At 45.1% G+C, this 23,567-nt stretch overlaps 1 protein-coding gene across 1 annotated transcript in view; it reads right to left on the bottom strand.

The window, feature by feature from the left end:
- Positions 1–10,727: 10,727 nt before the first annotated feature.
- The window catches only part of Ano2 (anoctamin 2), a gene marked incomplete at its 5' end in the record, with an annotated part of 300,185 nt that continues 287,345 nt past the window's right edge, over positions 10,728–23,567 (bottom strand). Inside the window, 2 exons of the mRNA XM_051173071.1 lie at positions 10,728–11,038; positions 13,038–13,143. Of these exons, the coding sequence (XP_051029028.1) occupies positions 10,766–11,038; positions 13,038–13,143 (379 nt within the window). The remainder of the gene's footprint in view (positions 11,039–13,037; positions 13,144–23,567) is intronic.

The raw sequence follows: 23,567 nt of genomic DNA, 5'->3' as shown, positions 1-23,567 counted from the left end.
ATTTTTTTCATATGTGTGTATGCATGCATATATACATATACATATATATGTTTCTATTGTTGTAGGTTTCCATATGACCCTTCAGATGGTCCTTAGTGTTAGTTGTTCCCCTCCCTTACCCCCTTTCCCTCTCCCTCTCCATTTAATCCTTCCATTCCAGTCCCCTTCCTCCAGTTTCTCGATAACTATATATTCTATTTCCCCTTCCTTGAGAGATCCCCTTGAGTAGTTTATTCTATACCTAATCTCTGTGGTTATAGAGATTATAGCAAGCCTATCAAAGGCATAAAAGCTAACATCCACATACAAGAGACAGAAACGTCTCCCTCTAAATTATATGCTTTTATTTGACTTGGCTTTCCAAACCACTCCCCCCACAAACCTTCTACCAATAAAAAGCAAAGATGTGTCTACATCATTTATTTCCAGACACAAGTTGTCTTTGGAGTGGGCATTCTTCATGATGATCTGACCCTTTGTTTCTGCCTTTCTTGGTAATAGGATCGAGCCAGCAGATCTTCACTCATAGATAGAAGACACTTTGTGAGAAAGCCAAGACACTTTATCTGTGTTGACAACTGTCTAAAGTTCCATTGGCATTTTCTGACTTGGTTACTTGGGCTGTAATTGTTTCCATGTGACATCTCTAGCAAGCAGCACATTGGAGCCATCACCGTGTACTCTAGATATGTCATACTGCTATGTAGAAGTCATTCAGAGATCAAGAGAAAAGCCAGCTCGCCTCTGCAGGGATTTTCATCTTGATGATGAATCATTTCAGATCATGAGTCTATCCCCTTCACAAATAAGCTCTTTCCTTTGGTGGATATTTATAAGGAGCCACTCAAGGAAACCACAAAAACCATGGAAAATTAGTTTAGATTAATGTTCTTTCTGAAACTCTTGGTCTAGTGTCTGCAACGCATACATGGTCATCACTTGATATGCATTTAATGGAGTCAGGGCAACGTATTCAAGAAACCACGATGTACTTCCTGGACATCAAGGCAAGACATTTGTTTTAAAAGCCAAAGATTGTTAACAGACATGGGGGGGGTCGGAGAAGATGGTAACTCTTCTATGAGCCCTGGGCAAAGCACTGCATTTGAGATATTCCTCTAACACTTACGCCTTTGGAAGCCAAGTTCCAAACTTGAACTATGCAAACACAGTCAAGATAATAAACCAGAGAGAGCCTGCCCTCTGCAGAGCTCATTCCAGCATGCAGAGGCTGTTTCCTAGCAGACTGGCCATGCTCTTGGGAGGATGACACTTACACTTGCAGATAATCAGTATCCATAGTTGTCTCTATTCAGGGTGCTTACATGAGACATACATTTCTAATCATTGATGATAACGTTCTTCTCTGAGCTCTGTGTGTGCTCATTACAGTACCAGGTCCAGTGCTCTGTGACTTACCGATAACAGACCCATGAAGAGGCAAGGGAGGTAGCCATCCTCCAGACAGAGGAAACAGCTCACAGAAGAGGAGGAACATGCTTCAGTGGTACAAACTAGTATCCAGATCAGCTTGTCTCCACAGTATGGGATGTGTTCTCTTTATTAGCTCATGGCCCAGCTAGCTGCTCTCTCCCTCTCCCCTAAATCAGGCCACATCCCCGTACTCCCCCCCTCTCTCAAAGGTGCCCACAGAGTGTTCCTGTAGACTCAAAACTCTCCCTAAGAGCTGGATTCTCTCCTTCCACCTTGTAGCTGTGAGACAACCTTGAATCATAACTGATTTCTGCCTTTTAGCACATAGACTAAGTCACACAGAACCTTCCTTCAATGTCTCTGAAGCCTCTAAGAGTCGGAAGCCCCTTTTGTCTAATGGCACTAAAGAATCTGTGGCCTGTCGGGATTTTTTTTTTTTTTTTTTTTTTTTTTTTTTTGCTGCATCTCCAGTGCAAAGGCTTAACTCCTCTAATATGCCAGAGCTGAAGATTCTTTTCCTGCTACACACAGCACCCACCACTGGTCCCCTGTTAATGCCCTCCCACTTCAGATCCTTGATGGCTGCCTGTTGCTGTGAGCATTGAATGCTCCCAATAAAGCTCACAAAAAGGGTAATTTTGTCTCAGGGTCCTAGCTGTGAACACATGACAGCTTTTTTATTGTCTACAATATTAATCAACAGATCCACAACTGTCCCTATGAAGACTTTGGAGATGTGCCTCTCTCTCTCTCTCTCTCTCTCTCTCTCTCTCTCTCTCTCTCTCTCTCTCTCCAGTGAGGTACACAGACTCCAGGCTGGGAACTAAAGGCTGATGTTTATTTCCATTGTTTACTCCCATTGGGCCCTGAAACAGAGAGTCTCAGTTTCCTTACCTGCCCATGCCAGTGTTGGAATTCTCTGCTCTCACAATTTTTGCCACCCAATGAGAAGCTTTAGTTCCAGGAGGGATGGATGACACAGGAGATTTCCCTTTCTGTACATTTGGGAGTGAGGAGGCATCACCACCCCTTAGGTTAGAGGCCAGACTGCTGGGAAGAAAGGAATATACCCCAACTCTAAATTCCATACTAATGTTTCTCATAGGAGACATCCTCCCTTGGAAAGGGAGTCTGGACTGGCAAGAATGACTTAACAGAAAGTTCTAGGAGTTTCTAGAAAAAGAGCTAGGTTGGTCAAAGAATCCTTTAAGAGTCTGCTCATCTGGCACAAAGGGCCATGTTTCTAAAATTTGAAAGACTCTTCCTTCTTTACAAGTCATTTGCCTTCTGCTTGTCATATTATGACATATTATGATTACAGTACTGGGAACCCTTGAGAAAATCCATGATGCCCACCTGCACTAGTATGACCATTGAGCCTCAGTGTGGGTCATGGCGTTACGATCACTAATTTGTTGATCATTGCTATAGCACGGGCAAATCCCTTCCATGGTGCATTCACCAAAAGGGACAGAGGATTCTTCTCTTACCTTTTGTGTGTCTCAAAGGCTTAGAGAATGTCTTCAGAACACGACCCCCTCTTACATAGAATAAGACAGATATAACACATGAGGCTTGGGGAGAGAGCTATGAATGGCCTCTTGATTGATCTCTTTTGAACTATGTGAGTGAGAAAGAGATTAATAGGAAAAAGGGCTCAGCATCCAAGTTCATGACGTGAACCATCCTGGAAAAACTGAGACGGGGTAAAACCCTTCATAGGAATCTGTGAAGATCAAACAAGGTGACAGATGTTCAGTTCTTATCCCAGAAGGTGATGCCTGTGGAGTGCTCTGTGGGTGGTGATTATCCTGTGTGCTGTTCCCTGTCACTGGAGTCCCCCACTGGCCTACACCAGATCACACAGGGTCTAAGCAGCAAGTCCGAGGCAGGTAGCTTCAGCCCAGTAAAGGAGGCTGCAATCTGAGCAAGGAGAAGTCCTCATAGATGTGAGTGAAGTAACTGGCTAAGCCTTTCCAGGCTTCTGTCTAGTGATTACTGAAGAGAGGTCATTGCAAACAAGTAAAATTATGCTAACACTAGAGAGGGTTAGCCTCAGACACTTCCCGAAAGGCTCCCAGTGCTATCAGTATAATAGAAAATGTAGAGAGACACTTTGCAAAGAGTAAGGAAAATTCTTTTAAATCTTAAAAACATGGTAGAGAGGTAGAAGTTTCTCCAAATTTAACGACACTCTTAAGACTCCTATGAAATGAGTGAGCTGAAAGAAACTTCTCTAGGAGCATTTCAATCAGAAATAAGAAACAAATGTTAATGAGACCTGCATTGCCTCCGTATGACAGCGTCACTCTGAGAAGGCAAAGGGCATACAGCCAAAGATGTGAAGGAGAACATTTTCAAGTATTATGAAGATATATGAGTCAGATGATGAGAAATGAAGGGGTTGGCTACAGTCTGTGAGGTTTCTAACACTAGCCTAAATTTTGTATTTTGTTGTGATTTCTATTGTCATGCAACGCAGAAATTCATTTTTGTATAATTTTGGCTACTTTCCCTTAGGTGCCTAAAAACTGTAAAGTCTCTGGTTTCCATGGTGCTGAGGGAGCGACCAGTCAATACACAAGTCTCTTCAGAGGACACTTCATACCCGAAGCCCAGAACTGCTGATGAATATGGGAAGACATTTAGGAGGAGACTTGAGGAGAAACCAGGGTACACTGGGGAGGCAGATGAAAAGAAGACGCCTTGCCTTCTTAAAGGCAATAAAATGAGGCAAGGACAGGAGAACCTGAGGAGACAGGTGGGTAGCGTGAGGCCAGGTGTCAGCAATTAAACGAAAGCAGGAAGATGATCTGGCGGGAAGTGAAGAGAGTGGGAATTCCGTAAGAATGAGGCCTGGGAGAGGACCGAGAGGCCTATTTGAGGGGCCGCATCTGTTTCTCAACCAGCAGCCTCCCTCAAAGCAAGCAAATGTGGATCCTGATAGAAGCTGACACATGCTCTCTGCAGAGTTGATGCAGGCCAGGCATAGTCTATCACGCTGAGAGCAAACTAGGAGCAGCTCTGGTGTGGAATCCATGTCAAAAGGGTGTCTCTCTCCCTTTGGATCCATGATTTCATCCCCCCCCTCATTGAGCACGACAGCCTGGCTCAGAAGCCTCTGTCCTTTGTGCAGACTCTCCATCAGACTAACAGGAAATGAGAGGAAGCCAGAGCCTTCGAGCAGCAGGTGCCCGAACTGACAAGACCTGTCTCTTTGAATTTCCACCTGGATGCTGCCTTGTTCTTCCTTTCTGGAGATAGCAGGCACACAAATCATGAATCAATCAGGTCCCACTGTGTCTTCTAGCCCACTTGCGTAAGGATTCATCCCTGGTGGCACTGCCATTCACTGCCCTGATGGACCACAAAAGCAAAGAAGAGGAGGGAGGCAGGAGGCTAGCCAGATGTGCAATAGGGCTGCCTGCTGAGGCTGCCTGTCTTCAGGATGCTCCCGTGAAGGGTGGGGTCTGCCCTCTGGCACCCTCGGCTGTAGCTGAGAGACTTAGATATTAGAATGGGTGGGTGCAAGAGTGGAAATTGCAGACAAGGGCCATACGGGCCGCAGATGGCCAGGGTGCATGTTGAAAAGATGAGTCAAATGGAAAGGTGGAAGGCAAGACTGACTCATCAGCAATGAGCCACACCTTTCATATGTCCCATGCTATAGGGAACCCAGAACTGTGCGTGTCCGAACAGAAGTAGATGTCAGGGCTTACCCAGTCACACCCCTTGGCTTGTTAGGTGAGCAACACGTCTTGGGAAACACACTGTTGGTAAAGTTGAGGAGACCCACTGACACAGGCAATGCAGGACAGCAGTTGACCGGGGAGTGACTGCGGGACTGTCACATTCCCTTGCTTTATGTAATCAAGGGTTTAGATGGGCAGCACGGTACTCTGGGAAGGATGTACCCCTGGAGTGTAGGGTCTAGGACAGAGCCCTAAAGGTTGAAAAAGCAGGTGGTGGACATGAAGATCACACCCTAGAGAGTCAGCCTAGAATGTCCCGTGTTTCTCTGAACTTCTCAAAGCAGTTGAAATGCATAATATTGGAACTCGCTGTCAACCTGAAAGAACACTCTCCAGAGAGGAAAAAGTGAGTAAGAAGGTCCTTGTATTCCAGGCACGTTAAATGAAAGAAACTCACATAGAGACAGATCAAGTCAGAGTTTTGAATTGTGAGAATCGATTTTAAAATCTCACACGCACCAATTGCAGTAGAAACAAAGGACTTGAAAAGGAATATCCATCAAGCCAGCTCCAGAGGCCGGTCCTCCAAAACCCTGGAAGAACGTGGATTAATTGCCATAGTCACGATGTTTTGAAAGAGAAGATGATGACCTGAGAATGGCAAATCCAGCCAAGCCATCATTCCAGCATGAAAGCAGACCAGAAATGCATCTGCTGAGGGAATATAGCACTCACATACCATGTGTCTTAGGTCAGGTTCTCTGGAAAGCAGCCTCAAAATGAAGGGCTGGGAGATTAACGGAGAATGGGCTCCAGAACAATGTGGGGGAGGGCAATGGAGGACAAGAGAATTGAGTAGGAGAACCTAGGCTACAGTAAGCACCAGGGTGTCCTCAACCATCCACCAGTACAGAGAGCTCAGGAGCTGGGGGAATCCTCAAGGGTTAGCCTGGGCAGAGACAGGATGGACCTTAGTGCTGCTGTATCTGCCCCTGAGAGAAGGCTAGCCCAAAGCAAGGGCATGACCTTGCCCTGGGAAGCTCCCTTATACTTCCCACAATTCTGAGAGGATCTGACTTGTGACCACCACTAGATAGGGCCATAAGCACCAGAACTAAGGGGATGCGGAGGTTTCTTTAAGTGTGTACTCTGGCCAGCTAGTGAATGAATATGCTAATATGAAATGCTATGGCTTTCTTATTCTTTCTTTTAGAAAGGTTGATTTGTTATTTTATGAACAGGAGTGTTTTGCTTGCATGTATGTGTGTATACTACATACATGCAGTGCCTAAAGGAGGCCAGGAGAAGTCATCATATGCCCAGGAACTGAAGTTACAAATGGTTGTGCTGGGAAACAAACCAGGATCCTCTGCAAGAGCAACAAATACCCTTAACTGCAGAACGATCTCTCCAGCCCCTCCCACATCTTTCTTTACCCCAGACTTTGCCAGTTTATAGATTTTAAAGACATTGTAGAGCAAATTTGACCTTTTGGTTTCTCCATCTAATTCTCACTTCCAGAAATACACCCCACAGGCCAGTAGCATCTCGCACAGCCATTTAAACCAGACATCTTTCTCATTCTCTCTCTCTCTCTCTCTTACACACACACACACACACACACACACACACACACACACACATTTTGTAACCAATGGCTAATGCATTTATAAGGTTATAAGGTTGTGTTGGCAGGGTTTACAACAGCCAGACTTCCATTTATTTCACAGAAACACAAACTTAAGTATGACAAAATCATAGCCACTATTTTGAGACAGGAACTTAGCAAAGTGTTTCTGGATTCTTGAGAATCTTGTTGAGAAGATAATTCCATTTCTACAAATGGAATAACCAGTCTGGAAGGGCTGTGAGAAGGGATACCATGAGGGCTTTGCTTCTATTTGTTACACTTTGTTTTTATTTACATAAAGAAAATTCCACCACATATGATGATGCACACCCTTAATCCTAGCACTCTCAGCAGGCAGAGATTGGTGGATCTCTGGGAGTTAAATCCCACCCTGGTCTATATAGAGAGTTCCAGGCCAGATAGGGCTATATAGAAAAACCCTGTCTAAACACCACACACACACACACACTCACAAATAAAAATAGATCTTAAAATTTTCCTCAGTGAACTCACAAAATTTTAAAAGTTAAATATTATTTCAGATCAACTCATATGACAGCCTATATTGTAGGAAAACAAACTTTCATAAAGATATTACTATATCTAAAAGGGGGAATACGATCATGAGTAGAATATCCACACGTTTTCCTCATGCAACCATAGTACAACAACAAAATATTTCTCAAAAGCTCGAGAAGAAATTTTAATGTTTGTTCTGTTTTTAAGACCTCTGCCACCCTCTCTCCACACAAGAGAGTTCTAGAAGGTGTTCTAGAAAGTTCTCCTTCTTAGGTACCCCAACAACATCCCCCATAGCTACCAGGATAAAGCATGGGCATAAATGGTCTATCTAGTAGAAAGCATGCTTCTGGGATCATTAGAGCCCAGGATGAGGGTGAATCATTAAATCCCTGATACCCTGGTGGTGCAACAGAAGGCAATGTTCAGTCTTTCCACAGTGGGAATCTGCACAGGGTCAGATTAGTTTGCCCTTCTATGTGCTGTGTACACCTCCCCCGTTACTCTGTCACACCTGATACTGAGGATGTGTGCCTAGGTCACCGCAGGCTTCTACATCCCATTAGGGAAGCAGGATGCTATGTCTGAGGATTAAAGCAGGTCTCCACCTATAGGATGGGAAAAGGTAGCGCCACCACCACCCCAACCCTTTTACTTTGACTTCCCCATTTTGCCATGAAAAACGAAAGGTCTGCAACTTGGGAAGGTTTTGCAGGATAGTCGGTCTCACTGGAAACTGGAACTCTCCAGCTGAGGCCTCTTTCTTTAGCAGAGGCCCGGATTTGGGGGTCAAGGATCTTGCAGGTGGATCTCTGGGAGGGGCCCGGGACTCCAGCAGAGGACTGGAGGTGGGGTCAGAGACCAAGCAGTTGGAAATTACAGGTGGTCCCGTGTGGATAGGCAGGTCTCCTTTGTTCAGAGTTGCTCTGAGAAGTCTCCGAAGTAGGGTGGACTGTTTGTTCCACCCTCTGTCCCAGTGCTCAACCAGATTGGCAGGACCGTGGGCAGGGTAGGGCACAGGGTAGGGGGGGCAGGCTCGCGGTGGGGATGGGTGGGGGTGTATCAGAGCTCCAAGGGTGCTCTCGATGGGGACTGGACACAGGATCAGCAGGATCAGGGGTGTCTATTGCCCAGGATGCTATATTTTAAAAAAATCACACAGGCTTCAGCTATGTGAAAACAGTAGTCTTGCATATTGTCTGTATCAGACATCCTCTGCTGGCTTACAGGCAGATGCTGTTAGGGAGGACACAGAGAAGTAAAGCACCCTAAACCAAGTTAAGTGGGGAACCGTCCCAATAAACACATTTTTGATTTTTTTTAAAAAAGATAATTTGATGAACTACATGAAATAATAATACATAACAAAACAATGAGCAAAATTGTCATCACAAAAAGATAGCTATGAGTGGAAGGAGAATCTGGAAGCCACTGTAATTTTCAATGCTGATTATACTTTTGGAAACTGCCAATGAGTTTATAGTCATCATAGTCATGTTTTGACTGTCTGAATCTTTCTTGATATGTAAATTTTACCTTTGTACTCATATAAAAAAATGTTTCCTATGATGTAAGGCAGGAAGAAATGCACCTGAACTGTATAGACAGCTCATGGATGAGGATGTGGTTCAGTCAGTGTTAAGTGGGCATCTTAGAATGGAGATAAGACTTGACCATTGATTCTCATGGATTCTGGAGAGAGGAACACCACCAACACTGGAGCCCTGGAGACCTCTTATTTCACGCTTGGAATCTCCATGCCATTCATTCTCCTTGAAGTGACTTTTCCCTCCCATTGCCCACCCACCGACCACACTGTCCTCAAGAGAGCTATGTCTGTGCTCAGTGGTTGCCATGTTTCTATGTCACTCTACTTAGCACCCAGGCTCCAAGAGGAGCTGTGGATATTAAGATATGATATAATTATGTACAAGGATTACTTGTACAGAAGTAATCTGGAACATAGTGATCTGGGACATGGTTACCTGGGTTTCTAAGAGGCATATGTGTATCTTTACCACAAAAGAAGGAGCTACATTCTGGGGCAAGGGTTGGTGGTTGGTATAATCCTGCATGTGCCCAGGAGGGATCAAGAAAATCAATGAGGCCCAATTCTAGATCCATCTCTCCATCTCCAAGGTTTGCGGAAACACCAGAGCCCCTCTCTGCTCTCCTTCAGAGCAAGGCATACTTTGTATCTGCTAATCAGGTATTAACTAGTCAAACTGGTCTGCATGGAACTGGAAACATGTCTAGATGGTGTGATACAGCAGCTAGTCTCTGGGCTGCAGGAGGGGCTGAGAAACATGATCGGCAATGATGAATGAGACTTGGTCTTTCCATCCAACTCTTCATGAAAAGCTCCCCAGAGAGCCCTGGAGAGCTGCTACCAATTGACTATGTTAGCATTTCAGTATGTGCCTGTTGGTACTCTATGATGAATATAAAATTAAGCCCCTACTCCTCTCTTAAACGCTCCTTACCTGGCTCAGCTGCTCCTTTTTTTCCCTAACAAAGGAAAAGTAAAATCACCACCACCTGTTTATTTCCATTATTTATAGTCTTTGTGAGTGCACCCACACTTACTGTGCACCCACGCTTCCTGTGTCCCCACGCTTCCTGTTGACTTTATTCTACCTAGCATTTCTCCACTGCATTTATCATTATCTGAAATACTACACAACTGTGGGTTTGTGGACTGTCCCCAGACTGCAAACTCTGTCAGATAGGAATTTTCTCTCTTTTATTGCCTGCTTTATAAGAACAAAGTTTGTCAGAAAGGAGGAGGAGGAGAGAGGGAGGGGGAGGGAGGGAGAGAGAGAGAGAGAGAGAGAGAGGCAGGAGACAAAAGAAAGGACAGGAGAGAGAGGAGGGAGGGAGGGAGAGAAGAAAGAAGACATCAAAGACAAGAGATGCATTTAAAAAAAAAAAAGAATCTTTCCACTTAACTTTATTTTAAATCTGAACTTGCATAAAAGGTGGTTAGTTGCATTGTCACATGAACGTCAGATAAGCCCAGAGAGAACCTTTGTCCCTACCATCAGGTCCAGTGGCCACAGAAATCAGTCCTGTAACTTAATTTGCAATTGCTGAGCCTTGTAGTGGCCCCAGTCACAAGAGTCTCCAAGAGGTTATTTTTGGGCAACAGTAGGCAGTGGGTAGTGATCAGTTATAGTGGGTGCTAGGGTGGATGGGGCCCTCCCTGTGCTTCTATCACCTGAATGATGGTGAAGTACAAGAAGACACCCCAGGGAACTCTAGGGCTGAGAAACCCCTGTGGGGTACCAACTCCCCGAAAGGACACAGCTCAAAAGAAGACCTAAAAGAAACGTAAACTTCCAGTTTCTGAGAAGCAGGCTTTCACTTTTATTTTCCTTCCTGTATCTTTTGGAGACACCGGCAAGCAAGTTCCCAGAAGATGAAAAGCCATTGCGCTACAGGAACATGTGTGCGCATGCGTTGCATGCCTCTTCCGCTGCCAACTGAGGGCTCACACGTTGGTGTGCTGGGACCCTGAGGATGCTATGCTGCCTGGCTGGCTGCGGCCTGAGGGTGCAGAGCTGGCTGCACGGCTCCTCCTGCTCCGATCCCCACCACCTTGGCTCCTCTGGGTGGGCTCATCGGCCAGCTTGACCTTCTCATGCTCCTCCTTCAGGAAGAAGTCCACCAACAAGCTCTTCTCTTTCTTGATCTGGTCGCTGATGTCCGTGGGGATATCAGGAATCATCCAGTCCACGAGGACACTCAAGAACATCACTAGGTTCTGCCAAAACAAGAAAGAGGTATGCATGGTGAGGCTTGGCTTGATGGTGTGATACTTGAGAGTCACAGATGGCACTACTAACTCACCTCCTTTCAGCAAGACCTATCATACACCGTTACACCATCCACAGAGTATCTTCACATGTCCTTTGTCCCAACACTTCCAGGCTTGCTCTATACTGCGGTCTCCAAGGAAGTGACCATGGAGCACAGTGGCCTCTGTAGGGCTGCCACTGTGGCTGCTGCTCCATTCAGCTCCCCAGCTGTCTCTCTGTCTCCAATATTAGGTGTTTTCACTGATATGGCTTTTGACCAACCCACTTACATCTCATAGTCTCCTCATTTGCCATACCAGGGACTCTCTGCTTGCAGTTCTCTTTGGTGGATGCCAGGCTTTTGTATACACTTGCATAAGGTCCCCTGCTGAGCCACATCCCTGGTCTATGCAGATATACTAGGAAAGCCTGTCCTGGGAGCATTTTCTCTCTGAGTGAATAAGTATCAGGCTATGGTGCCTGTATGGACCAATACAAGCCAGCATGTTATGACTGTTGCTCATTTTTCAACTCTGTCCTCCCCTCACATTCGCCCAACACATTCATCAGCTTGTCATCATTTTCTGTCTGCAAACTACACACTTGTGTGTCTCCTCATTCCCCTTTGGGAAACCAAAACAGCTACAGCCCTTAAACATCATGGTTCTGGGAGCTCAGGGAAAGACTTTGGGACAACTGCTTCCAGAGGCTCCCAGTTATTCAGACTCTTCCTCTACCCACTGCCAACGATGTGTGAGACCTGTGACATGTGACATATGGGCAAGTGAGGAGATGGAGTAGGTGGGGGGTGCAGCTGGGGGTGTCTAGGCAAGTTTTCAAACCTATCGCCCCATCTCTACAGAGGAAGAATAGCGTCTTCTTTGGGTGAAAGACTAGCTGGTGGGCTTCTCTACATCCTGGGCTGCAGTCTGAGGGGCAGGACACCCTAGAGCCCCCCAGAGACCTGCCTTCGGGAAATACAAAAGCCAAGGGAGCTGAAGAGAAAAGGGTTGGCTTTGTGCTCTGGCCCCTGCTCAGAGATCAACAGGACCCTGAGTGGGAACTCGGGGCCCTGGAGCCCAGAGAAGCTCAGTGACAATGCAATTGGAGCTGTGGCTATTGTCGAAGATAGGAATCATGAGCTCGAGTTTGCTATTCATTCCAGGGGTGGCTAGATGGCTCTGCCAGCCCCTCCAACCAGATGTCTCCATGGTAAACAATGGTAACAAAGGAGAGAACCAAGAGCTCAGGAAGAAAGTTTCCGAACTTGAGCTCTTTCTCAGGCTGACAGAAGGGATGTGCTGTTTGTCTGTCCCAGGGCTGAGATTCTGGTTTCAATAGTTCCTCATTCTCTTTTCTTCTCCAGTTTAAGTGGGCAAGTATCTCCACCCTGCAACTTACTCTACATCTGCCCGATAACTCTGCTCTTGGTTTTATTTATCTTTTGGCCAAGTCTCCCCATTCAAAGACTCTCTCCCTGGAGACTCCTTCTGCTTTACACTTACTGCTGCCTGCCACATGTGAAGTTCCCTATGTCACAGTGCACAAGTGGGCCTCTGTATCCATTGCCCTCCATGCTCAAATTCAACCAACCGTGGATCAAAAATAACAAAAAGGAAAATCGCATCAACAGGGATATGCACAGGCTTGCGCTCCTCAGTATCCCTTAGACCAGACAGTTCAACACCTGCTCATATTGAGTTTGCCTTGAATTAGTTATCAAGCCATCTAGCAATGATCTAAAGTATATGAGAGGATACTCGTGGGTTGGATACAAATGTGATGTCATCTGTTACAAAGGACTAAACCCTTAGGTTTTGATGTCCTAGAGAGGTATTAACACCCCCTCCCCATATAAAGAGATGACTGTACCATAAGCATCTGGCTATGAAGGGCATGCAGGGCACAATCACAGTCTTCCCCCAGGCATCCTGCATCCTGTCTGTCGTAACCTGAACAACTCACCTGGAAGATAATCACAAAGGCCAGACGAGCAGACAGAACAGACCAGTACTGCTTGGAAAACTCATATGGGTTTGGTGCCCATGGTGGCTCTCGATAATCCTTGAACCTGCCCAAAGAAAGATGGAGTGCTCAGAATGGATAGGGACTGAGAGGTCGGGGGATGGCTCAGCTGGTAAAGTGCTTATTGCACAAGCATGGAGGCCTGAGAGTTTGCTCCAGTAAAGGTAGGGGTAGTGGCACGCGATTGTCATCCCAGCACTGAGAAGGGAGAGACAACCAGATCCCTGGGACTTGTCAACCAGCCTAGCCTCCTTGGTAAGTCCCAGGTCCCAGTGAAAGACTCCATCTCTAAAGATGGACGGCTCCTGAGGACCAACCTGAGGTTGACCTCTGGCATCCATATCATGTGCATAATGTACAGGCACATACACACATGCATCTGCACACACACACACACACACACTCACACATACACACTCACCCCTCCTACATACACAGCTGCACACCACATGAACACAAATGTACTAAATAAATAGTTAAAATAAAAATATAAATAAATAGTATAGACTAAAGGCAAGGAGATATGTCCAAGGGTGGAATCTCACGATTTGAACAACAAATGAGCTCTTGGCTGTTGAAGGTGGGAAATAGAAGTCAGAGGGGAAATCTACAGCCCAACCAACAATTGTCTGTGGCATAAAAGAATCCAAGTCCTCAAAAGTCAGCCTGGGGTCCCATTTTTCCTGTTGTCTCTCCCAGTCGCCTCCTAAAGCTTCCTTTGGTGACCAGATGTAGATCCCAGAGGATCCCACAGATAATGAGAGTGACTAGGTCTACGTGGCCATTATGTCTTCCTATTATTCTGATAGGGGCTTCCAAATGCCTCATTCCATGCTATGATCAGCCTCTGGATCCCATGTAGATACAGGCACCAGCAGATTACCCCGGGGCCCTTAGCCAGCAGCTTTGGAGGTAGTCTTGCTCCCCGGCTGTACCCAGTGCAGCCAAAAGAAAGCTGATGCAGCCCAAGAAGGAGGATGGGTGAATTGGGGAGGGGGAGGGTTATAAATAACAAAGCTTGGTCAACAGTCTTCCTCGTCAATTATTTCCATGAGCCTTATCAAACATCAATGCCTAACATGAGCTTCTGCCTCCTCGGGCCCACAGAGAAACCCCGTGTTTTGTTTCCTGACTCTGCCTTTTCAGCCCTATGTTTTGCAGTGAAGCATGCTACCGATATCTCATTTTCTGACCCTGGGAAAATGACAAGGTTTGGTGTCAGCACTATGACACTCACACACCCATCTCCTCCATGGAATTCATCAAGTCTTTTCAACGAAAGTACAACAACCCCTAGGGTAGAGGAAGGATTGGGATGGCATCAGGTAACCCAGTAATGTTTGTGGCTCCTGAGGAAGCGGGCTAGAGACCCTGCCCAGGGAGAAACATCATACATAGGACACATAGCATGCATCCAGCCCTGAACAAGAGAAAACACTTTCCTGCATGGTTTGTCTTATACTCCTCCCAGCATACTCATGCAGGTACCCCACATAGCATGGCAGGAACCTGGTGGGCTCAGAATTCAAGTATGTGGTCAGAGATTCACAGCCAGGAAGAGATAGAGAAAGTCTCCAGGCTCTGCCCTATTGTCACAAAGCACTTCATCAGCAGGTGAAGTTGGAGATGGGTTCTCTGGTTCCTTCCCTGGGCACGAAGGAACCAATGCTGTTAGAGGTCCGTGGTTAAGTACAATGGCTTCTAGTTTGCAAGGAGAGGCTGGAACTTTTGAGGTAGCGGAAAAGCAACGTATGCACAAAGAAAAGGCCAGAACAATGGAGGCGGCAACAAGCTGTATGGCAGACACTTGTCTTTCCACTAGGCCTTGGCCAGAGACCAGGAGCTTCCACCTCACTGCCCAGCGCCCTCACTTCCAACAGCTGATCACAGCTGTCACAAGCTTGAGTTGACATCTGGCTGAAAAGCAAAGCTAACTGCAGCCCAGTAGAGTGAGGTATTCAGATCATCCCTGGCCGAGGACAGAAACATGGAAAGCTACACAGAAGGCTTGCTGGTAGGGAAAGGGGGAGAGACAACGGGGGGGGGGGGAGGTGAGCGGGGAGTGAAAGCATGAGCTAGTGAATAAGATGTCTTGGGAGCGAGGAAAACCTTTCTAGACTTGCCTAGTCTTCTGCTATGTGCAGATCAGGGTCTGCTCCTTTCCAATCTTCTAGAGGAGGGTTACCACCCCTGCCAGGGCTTGCCACAGGGATATCCCTCCCCAGGCACAACCCTGTCCCTCCCGGCTGCAATGAAAGTTCATTTCCCCCATTTCCTAGCTCAGGCTGTGAGGGAACAGCTGCTCACTGAGCTTGGTATGAGAGCCACTGCATACTCCTCCCCTTCCAGTCTGAAAAGAATCCATAAATAATCGAATTCAGCCTCCAACTCTGCTACTAACTTAGCACAGCTTTTGGGACTGTCGTTTTGCCCTCCCCTGGTGTCCAAAACATGTTTTGACACCACACATTGATATGATGGAGGATGTTGGGTGGTGGGGATGGCAGGGCCTGTACAGAGATCTGTCTAGAAAGATTGGCCTGAAGACCGTGCTATGCTGATGAGCAAAGGGTGGCTCTGTTATTTGGTACTTGAGACACACCACAGAAAACAATGGTAAGGAATTTAACACACTTTGCATCTGTCCACATTCCTCTTTCTAAAGTAGCTCTCTGACCTATAGAAAAAAATCTTATTCTACATTAATGAGTGAACATATATTATTGAAATGAATATGACATAAAATGTAAATTTTACTGTCTGTCGTGAATTGGTAGCTTGCTCTAGCTTAGCCTAGCTTATCCTCATCTGTTCCTCCATCCATTCCATTCTGTTCTGTCCCATTCCTCCAAAGGCTGTTTGTAACCCATTGAAGTGATTTCACAATCTGCTAATGAACCGTGATTCATCATTGGAAGAGCACAAATTCCAGTAAGCTTGTGCCACTGGATACATAATTGGTTGTTTACATGCCAATGTAAGTTCGGGTTACATAATTTTCTTTTTTGAAACTTGATCCTCCAGAAGTCAGGCTTATCAAATGTTTTCTCTAACTAGAAGACTCTCGCTAAACAAAGAGACAATAAGCTTTAAGAATATAAGTATCTTCAAAAGGCAGCTGGCTAAATGGCCTCACTGTTCCCACTGCTGTGGTAGTGATCTGCGGTACCTATTTTGCTTTTAAGATCCAAGTGAAGGGTTGAAGGTTATTTCCAATGCCAAAGACCTTCTTGACAGTTCTCCAGCGGCCCAGGTGTTAAAGGCTTGGCCCCCTGTGTTGCTCTGTTGGAAGGTGGTGGAACCTCAGAGAGGTGAGGGCCTGTTGGAAGTCTTTTGGTCAATTGGGGTGTGAAAGAGGTTGTGCACCCTTGTTCCTTCTCTTCTTCCCTCTTGTGGCCTCTAGCACATGCTCCTTCCTTCCATGGTGTTTCCTTCACAAAGGCCCAAAGCAAACTTTCTGATAAAGAAAAAAAGTCACGTGCCCAAACAAACCTTTGATCTTTATAAGTTGCTCATCTCAGGTACTTTTTACAGTGACAGAAAGATGACTAACACAGTCTTCATGCAAGTTACCCCCTGCCCTGACACTGGTACTCTCATCCACATTAGCCTAAGCCTTCATTCCTCGTGTTGCTATGTATCAACTTTAAGAGTTCAGTACCTGCCTGGTCCATCAGAGGAAACCGCCCAGTGTAGGCTGAGAATCCCTTATCTGAAAACCTGGGTACGAAAAGGACTTCAGAATTCAGAATTTCTTCCTATTTTGGAATGCTTGCTTACATTAAAGGCATCTTGTGGATGGGACTGGAGCAAAACCTTGAAATCCATTGGTGAGTCAAACACTCCTTTCACACATAGACTGAAGACAGTTTTATACACTACATTTGAATGACGGCACTCATGTAGCAAAGTTTTGTAGTGTTCAGTTTTCCATGTGTGATTTAATATTAATACAAATCACTTTCAAACTTCTGGGAGTTTCATATTTTGGATTTGTGGATTAGGGATGCTGACCTGTAGTGACTGTTCTTTGTCATTTTGCTGAAGGTGACCGATGACTTAAGATAGTGCATACAGACAAATTTTCTCATTTCTCCTGGCGTCTAGAAAAGGCTTCTAAACACTCAAGTTCCAGACCCATGTTTCCAGACACTGATAAACATAGGGGCCTTCTGTAGGATTCCATTCAGGTAAATGGCACAGACTAGGAGAGACTCTGGCTAATGGAAGAGGACCTAAGACCTGGAAAATACAACTTTTTTTCTATCACCTCACATTAGCTCCAACACTCAGTTGACTCTACTGTATTTTACGCTGAAATTTCAAGAGCAAAATTATACTGCTAACTGGGACAGGCTTCCATATAACAAGTGAAACTGATTTTTTTAAGTCAACTTTTTTATTTTAGTTTTAAAATTATATTAATACTATTCTGTGAAAAATCACATGGATAGAGTTAAAAATTTAGACAGTACCTAAAGAAATAAGTTTCCAATCAACTCAAATTATGTTTCATTGTTATAAAACAAACCTATGAAACCATAATTTCAAGGTTCTATAATCCCAATATAGAAAAACAGGGCAAAAGCGGGAGGATGTGTGGGTTTGCATAGGGGCTCAGGTGGAGGCAGGACAGAGCCGGAGAAGTGACCTGTATCGTTTATCATTTTTATAGGACAACATTCATATATTACATGAACCTTTAGATGATGATGATGATGATGATTGAAAAGCCCTTGTTTTTACAGACATAGAAACCAAGGCTCTGTTACTTTGTTTTTTCACCACTGGGATGAACTACCTGATAGAAGTCACTTAAAAATGGAGGAGTCACTGTGGCTCACGGTGTGAGGGGATACAGTCCACTATTGCGGGAGGGATGACTATAGGGACTTATTCACATCAGTAAAGTAGAGCCTGGACAAGAAGTAGGGCAGGGTTATCAACCTCAAAGCTGACTTACTTCCCCCCCAGAGAAAGCCCCACCTCTCAGGAGTTTCAGAACCTTCCAGAACAGCACCAGTGGCCAGGTACCAAGCATTCAAGCACATCCCCAAGGGCACATCCCACATCAAATGCATAGGTGGAGAGGGAAGAGACACTCAAGCTCAGTGGTGACCATCCTCCTTCTAGCCTCATCTAGAGGGCAGTGAGTGACTGTGTGTCTGCCACAACCATGGAAACACAGAATGGCTGCCGGGGAGGAGGCAGCCAAAACAACACTGAGGGGGCTGGTCACCCGCCACCAAGAAAAACTCGCTCTTAGATGAAGTGTTAGCTCCATCATGAATCCGTTAGTGAATGCCTTTCTTGACTCCAAAGAGTGGTGTGAAAAAAAAATTTTTTTTTAAAATAGCCCCACTAGAATTAAATTTCATATTAATGCTGAAACAGTTATGCATGATACTTTCAGACCATCTGAGCTGCCTTGAAAATGCCGCCTGAAACTGGCTTTTAACAGAGGGAACAGTAGAGGCAATTAGGAGCTAATGAGAACCGTGTCAGCCCAACAGTTGGTAAAGATCAGGAAGCCAGCCGACACCTGGGAAAGCCGACTCACTACCTCTGGTGTCACCATGGGACAGATGCAAGGCAGCCACAGGCTGGAAGGGAAAGCACCTCTTCAAAGGCTTTGCGCAGGACCTTGGGAATATGGAAGTGCTTATGCCCAGCAGAGAGGCTTAGCAGAAGCCAAATCAAGGGTGCCTGCTTCTGCATCTTCAACACCTCCAAGCAGTTCAGCTGGGGTGATGGTGCCCACGTGTGTCCTTGCCCCATGAACTCCCTACTTCCTTCCTGCTGAGCCAGGAACTAAGATACTATTCAAACCCCAGGGCATGGTGGCTGCTTGACCTTGTCAAACAGTCTCTAACCACACCAGATTCCTGACACCTTGGGAGTGTTTGAGGGGCAGTCCTGCTGGAGCAGTTCAACAGCTGAAGTCAGAATGTCTCCAGAAATACTGGGCTTGCTTCTCAAAGTTGCCTATGGGCAGCCAAAGATATGGCTTAATGCCTACCACAATTTTTAAGACCACTATCCCTGATAAGCTTGGGTTAGAGACCAAGACCTCAGTTTTATGTGACCATATTTCAGAGATTGTTGATGGCTGAGAATAAGAAGGGCCATCAAGCTCCCAAGGCTATTTGCCAGAAAATCAATGTAAACTTCATTTCCTGATGCAGCAGCAATCACAGAGCTGGGCTCTAGGGCTAGAGACTTGCATCTGACTCGCATAGCATTTATCTCTCTCCATCTACCGTATTCATTCTCTCTCTCTCTATCTCTCTCTCAGACTGGCTTTGCCATATGAATATGACATTCCAACAAAACCATTTGTAAACCAGACATAGTAGGCCACACCTGTAATCCAAGCTTTATTTTTTTTTCTTAAAATATATTATAAAGAACTTGCAAATAAATAGCATCGTGCAATAAAATTAACCAGACACAAAGTCTGTGCATCTCAATGAACTTCTACACAGAGCAGCTATTTTGAAGCTGTGGCACTTCACATAAGATTTCACAATTGAATACATTTGTATGCACTTGTCTACTACCCAAAGCAAAAGATTCCTAAGTCAAAACTCAGAAAATAATTAGCTTTATGTCCTATTTTGTGACCCTCTTGGTGGGAGGGAGAGGAGGTAAAGGGTGCTGCGTTCAAAGCCAGCCTAGGATACATAGCGATTGGCCAGCCTGAGCTACAGGAAAAACCCAATCTCAAGTAAACAAGTAAATAAAGCAAAAACATAAAATAGATGACTCCTGCGGCCACTGAATTCCTCATTCTTCATGCTTCATCTTCTTTGAAGGCTTACCACAAACAGTTAACTCTGAGTGAGATGCAGGGCTAACCCCTGCAGTGACTTCAATGGAAGTTACTAGATTGGCATTTTAATCACCTGTTCACTCTGGACCTCCAGGTAGAAGCACTATGGTGTTCTGGACTGCAGAACCTGTATCAGGGTTTCAAACACATGTGCTCAATGACCTACTATCCTCAATGGTACCAAAACCTGCTGCTCCAAAGGTCATTCCAGATTGATGCTAGGATGACTTGTTTCTGCAGATGTGTTTTCTTGGCAGGAGCATAGAATTAAAGTATACTTCCTATATGTGTCCCTACTGGTAATTCTGTCACTCATTGGCAGCAAGCTTCCTTTATTAAACCTTTCTCTCCATCTCCCCCCAAACCGTGTGTGTGTGTGTGTGTGTGTGTTTGTGTGTGTGTGTGTGTGTGTATGCACATGTGCGCTCACACACACACTTGTATATTTGTTCGCAAGAGCACAGAAGACGACCTGTTCTGGCAGTCCTTGCCTTACATCATCTTTGAGACAGCGTTTTTTGGTCTTTTGTTCAGCACCTGGCCAGCTGGATGGTCTGTGGGCTCAGGGGATCCTCTGGTCTGTGCCTACCATCTTCCCGTAGGAGCATTGTGATTACAGATGTGCAGTAATATATCCAGCCTTATGTGGGTTTTTGGGATTTGAACTCAGATCCTCACGTTTGCATGGCAACAGCTTTACCCTCTAAACCATCTCCCCATCCATCCTCAGAATAATTTTGCAAAGGTAATATAGCACCACAGTTTCATCTACACATGTAGAAACTATGAAGAGACTATCAGAGCTTTGTGCATAACTGGCTGGGAAATCCAGAGACTTGAAGACAGATACAAGAAACTTGCCCTTGTACGTGCTGGCACGTATCCTAGCAATGCTTTGGGGGCCTGAGCCTTTGCACTATGGAATGAATAGAAGAAAGTCTGCTTGATTTGTCTTGACAGCGTATACCAATCACGTGGTGCTTGAAAACATAGTCACATTGAATAGAGGTGGGAAAGACAGCATTTAGACTTATTCAATTGAATTACACCCTGTTCAAAATGAGACCTACCCCCCAGCTGCTAATGTAAAGCCATTCAAGTCAATGTGTTTAGGAAACATAACTGTTACTGGGTGATCTAGAGGCAGGGGGAAGAAAGGCCCACGATGCTCTATGACAGATAGGTGCTTCTAGACCTGCTGAAAAGAACAGGTGGCATTAGCCTTGGCTCTAACTGCTAACGGTGGGAGCCTTGGAGAAACATGATCTGAGCTTTAGTCTGTAATCTTAAGGAACTCCCAGTCTTCCAAACTTCCGAAGTCTTACCCATTTCTTTTGATTACACTTCTTTCCTCTTTCCCTTTTTCTTTTTTGGTAGACCAGATATTTTTTTTAAAAAAGTATTTCCATGACCTCTTCCAGTTATAAAATAATTTTGTGATTCCTAATTTACAGGGCCTGTTAGTTTAGTGAAAATCTATTGACTGACTTCATGGGCAACACTAGATCAGACCCAGATCTTACTAGAAGGGTCTTGCAGCTCTGGCAAAGACAACAGAGAAGTTGGCTGTTGGAACAGCACACCAAAATCCAGCACCATGGACAGACAGTCTGGCAAACCAGGCCAAAGTATGGTCTGGGTAGTGCCTGGTGTAAGAATAAATCCACATGCAAGAGGACTTCTAAGGGTTGGGCCCTTTGTAGCCCCAGCTGTTAAAAACCCTTGAAACATCTATTTTCATATAAGCTAATGGGTAAGTCCATGTGTCTGTTGGGGGCCTGGTCCCTGATGTTTTATCTTTTCTTGGTTAGCTATGTTAGTGTCTTGAGTTGAGGATGAGGATAGCCATCTGTTTAAATCAGAGGTCAGCAAGCTGTCTGGGTTGGAATGACCCAATCATCTCATCTCAAGGTCTAAAGAATGAGTGCATGCTCACTGCTCCCACTACACTGAGATTCCAATCTCACCGTAGTCAGAATGTCAACCCTCAAAGCAACCAAACAATGCTGGTGGGAGGATTGCAAATTAGTGTAGTTTCTAGAGAAATCAGTACGGAGTACCCCAAAGAAATAAAATAAAACTACTGAGCAGTCCAGTTTTGTCACCCACATGTACATTTCTAAACCAACCTAAGTGAGCACACCATGAGACAGATGCATATCCGTGTTTTTGAGACAAAAACTCATTATGTAGACCAAGCTGTCTTTGAACTCACAGAAATCCACTTGCCTCTGCTGGGGTTAAAGGCATGTGCCACCATGCCTGGTCCTGAATATCCGTGTTTACCGCTGCTCTATTCACAATAACTAAGAAATAGAAATGGAATCAGCTTAGATGTCCACAAGCAGATGAATAGATAAAGAAAATGTGAACTCACACACACACACTCTCTCTCACAAACACACACACACAGACACACACACACACAGACACACACACATACACACGTGTGCACATGCGCCTGTGAGCGCACAGAGCATTTGCTTTCACCATAAGAAAGACAAAAAGCCATGCCATTTGTAGAAAAATGATTAGAAATGGAGATCATCCAGCCAAAGGAAACAAGTCAGTCTCAACAAGCTAAGTGCCATGTTTTTTCTCACATGCAGATTCTAGAATTTTTTTTAAAGGATAGGAAACTAGAAACTATTTAGAAGACGGAGACCGCGGGTGGGGGTGGGGTGGGGGGAGAGACCAACTAAGGAAACAAGAGGATAGGATGGTCAAAGTACATTTTTCTGTGTATGAAATTGATATAATGAAACATTGTTTTATCTAATTCACATACACTGTTAAAAAAGAAAAGAAAGCTACTGCTTTGATGGGAACACTAGTAGCTTTCCATAATACACAACTGGAGGGTAGCCTCAGCAACCCCTGCCAGCCCCACAACATCTCCCCCTGGCTTCTTATTCTGAAAGTTATTCTGTGTTTTCAATATCTGAGGTGTGGTCTTTAAAACTTGACTAGGACTGTCATGCAACCAGCATAAAGATGGGTCAAACGAGGAACTACCTTCTGCTCCTCTGTTGTTAGCTTTCCTAGAGAAGTCACGTTTCATATCTTGGCTTCAGAGATTCCTGGTGTCTTTCAGCCATGTTAGGATATATCCAGGAGGCGGGTGAAAACCACTGCTTGGGTTTTCAAACATCGTTGGCAAATGCAATGTGACTGATGTCAAACTCAGCACATATAGATGTTGAATGGCAGAAAGGGAGAGAACTCTAGTGTAGAGCTAGACAGTAGGGGGTTAATTAAGGAGGACATTTGAGAAGATAGCAATGACAACCAATATAAGGTGTATCATAACTCTTGGAGTGATATAGGTCAAATGCTGGGTTTGGATAGCATGTAGAATGCATGAGAAGCTGTGAAATCTTGCAGCATCTTCAGTATGATATGATCTCACTAAGATCAGAATCCCACTGTAGCTTATAAGATCTGGCTCTAGAACCTTCCTTGACATGTTAAGAGAACCACAGTTTGCTAGCCATGTTCAGACTCAGCCTCCCTCCTATGTCTATCATCAATTCTACCATATACCTTGTGGGGGAAAAAAATCTCATCTCTTTTTCCTGTAATCCCTCTGTGACTCTAGTCCACGCCCACCACAGTTCACATCTCAGTGATGCAGCAGC

This window comes from Phodopus roborovskii, unplaced genomic scaffold (genome assembly GCF_943737965.1).
Source record: "Phodopus roborovskii unplaced genomic scaffold, PHOROB, whole genome shotgun sequence".
In the NCBI taxonomy this organism is placed as follows: domain Eukaryota; kingdom Metazoa; phylum Chordata; class Mammalia; order Rodentia; family Cricetidae; genus Phodopus; species Phodopus roborovskii.
Note: the sequence above shows the minus strand (reverse complement) of the source record. Positions and strands in the feature narration are given on the sequence as shown.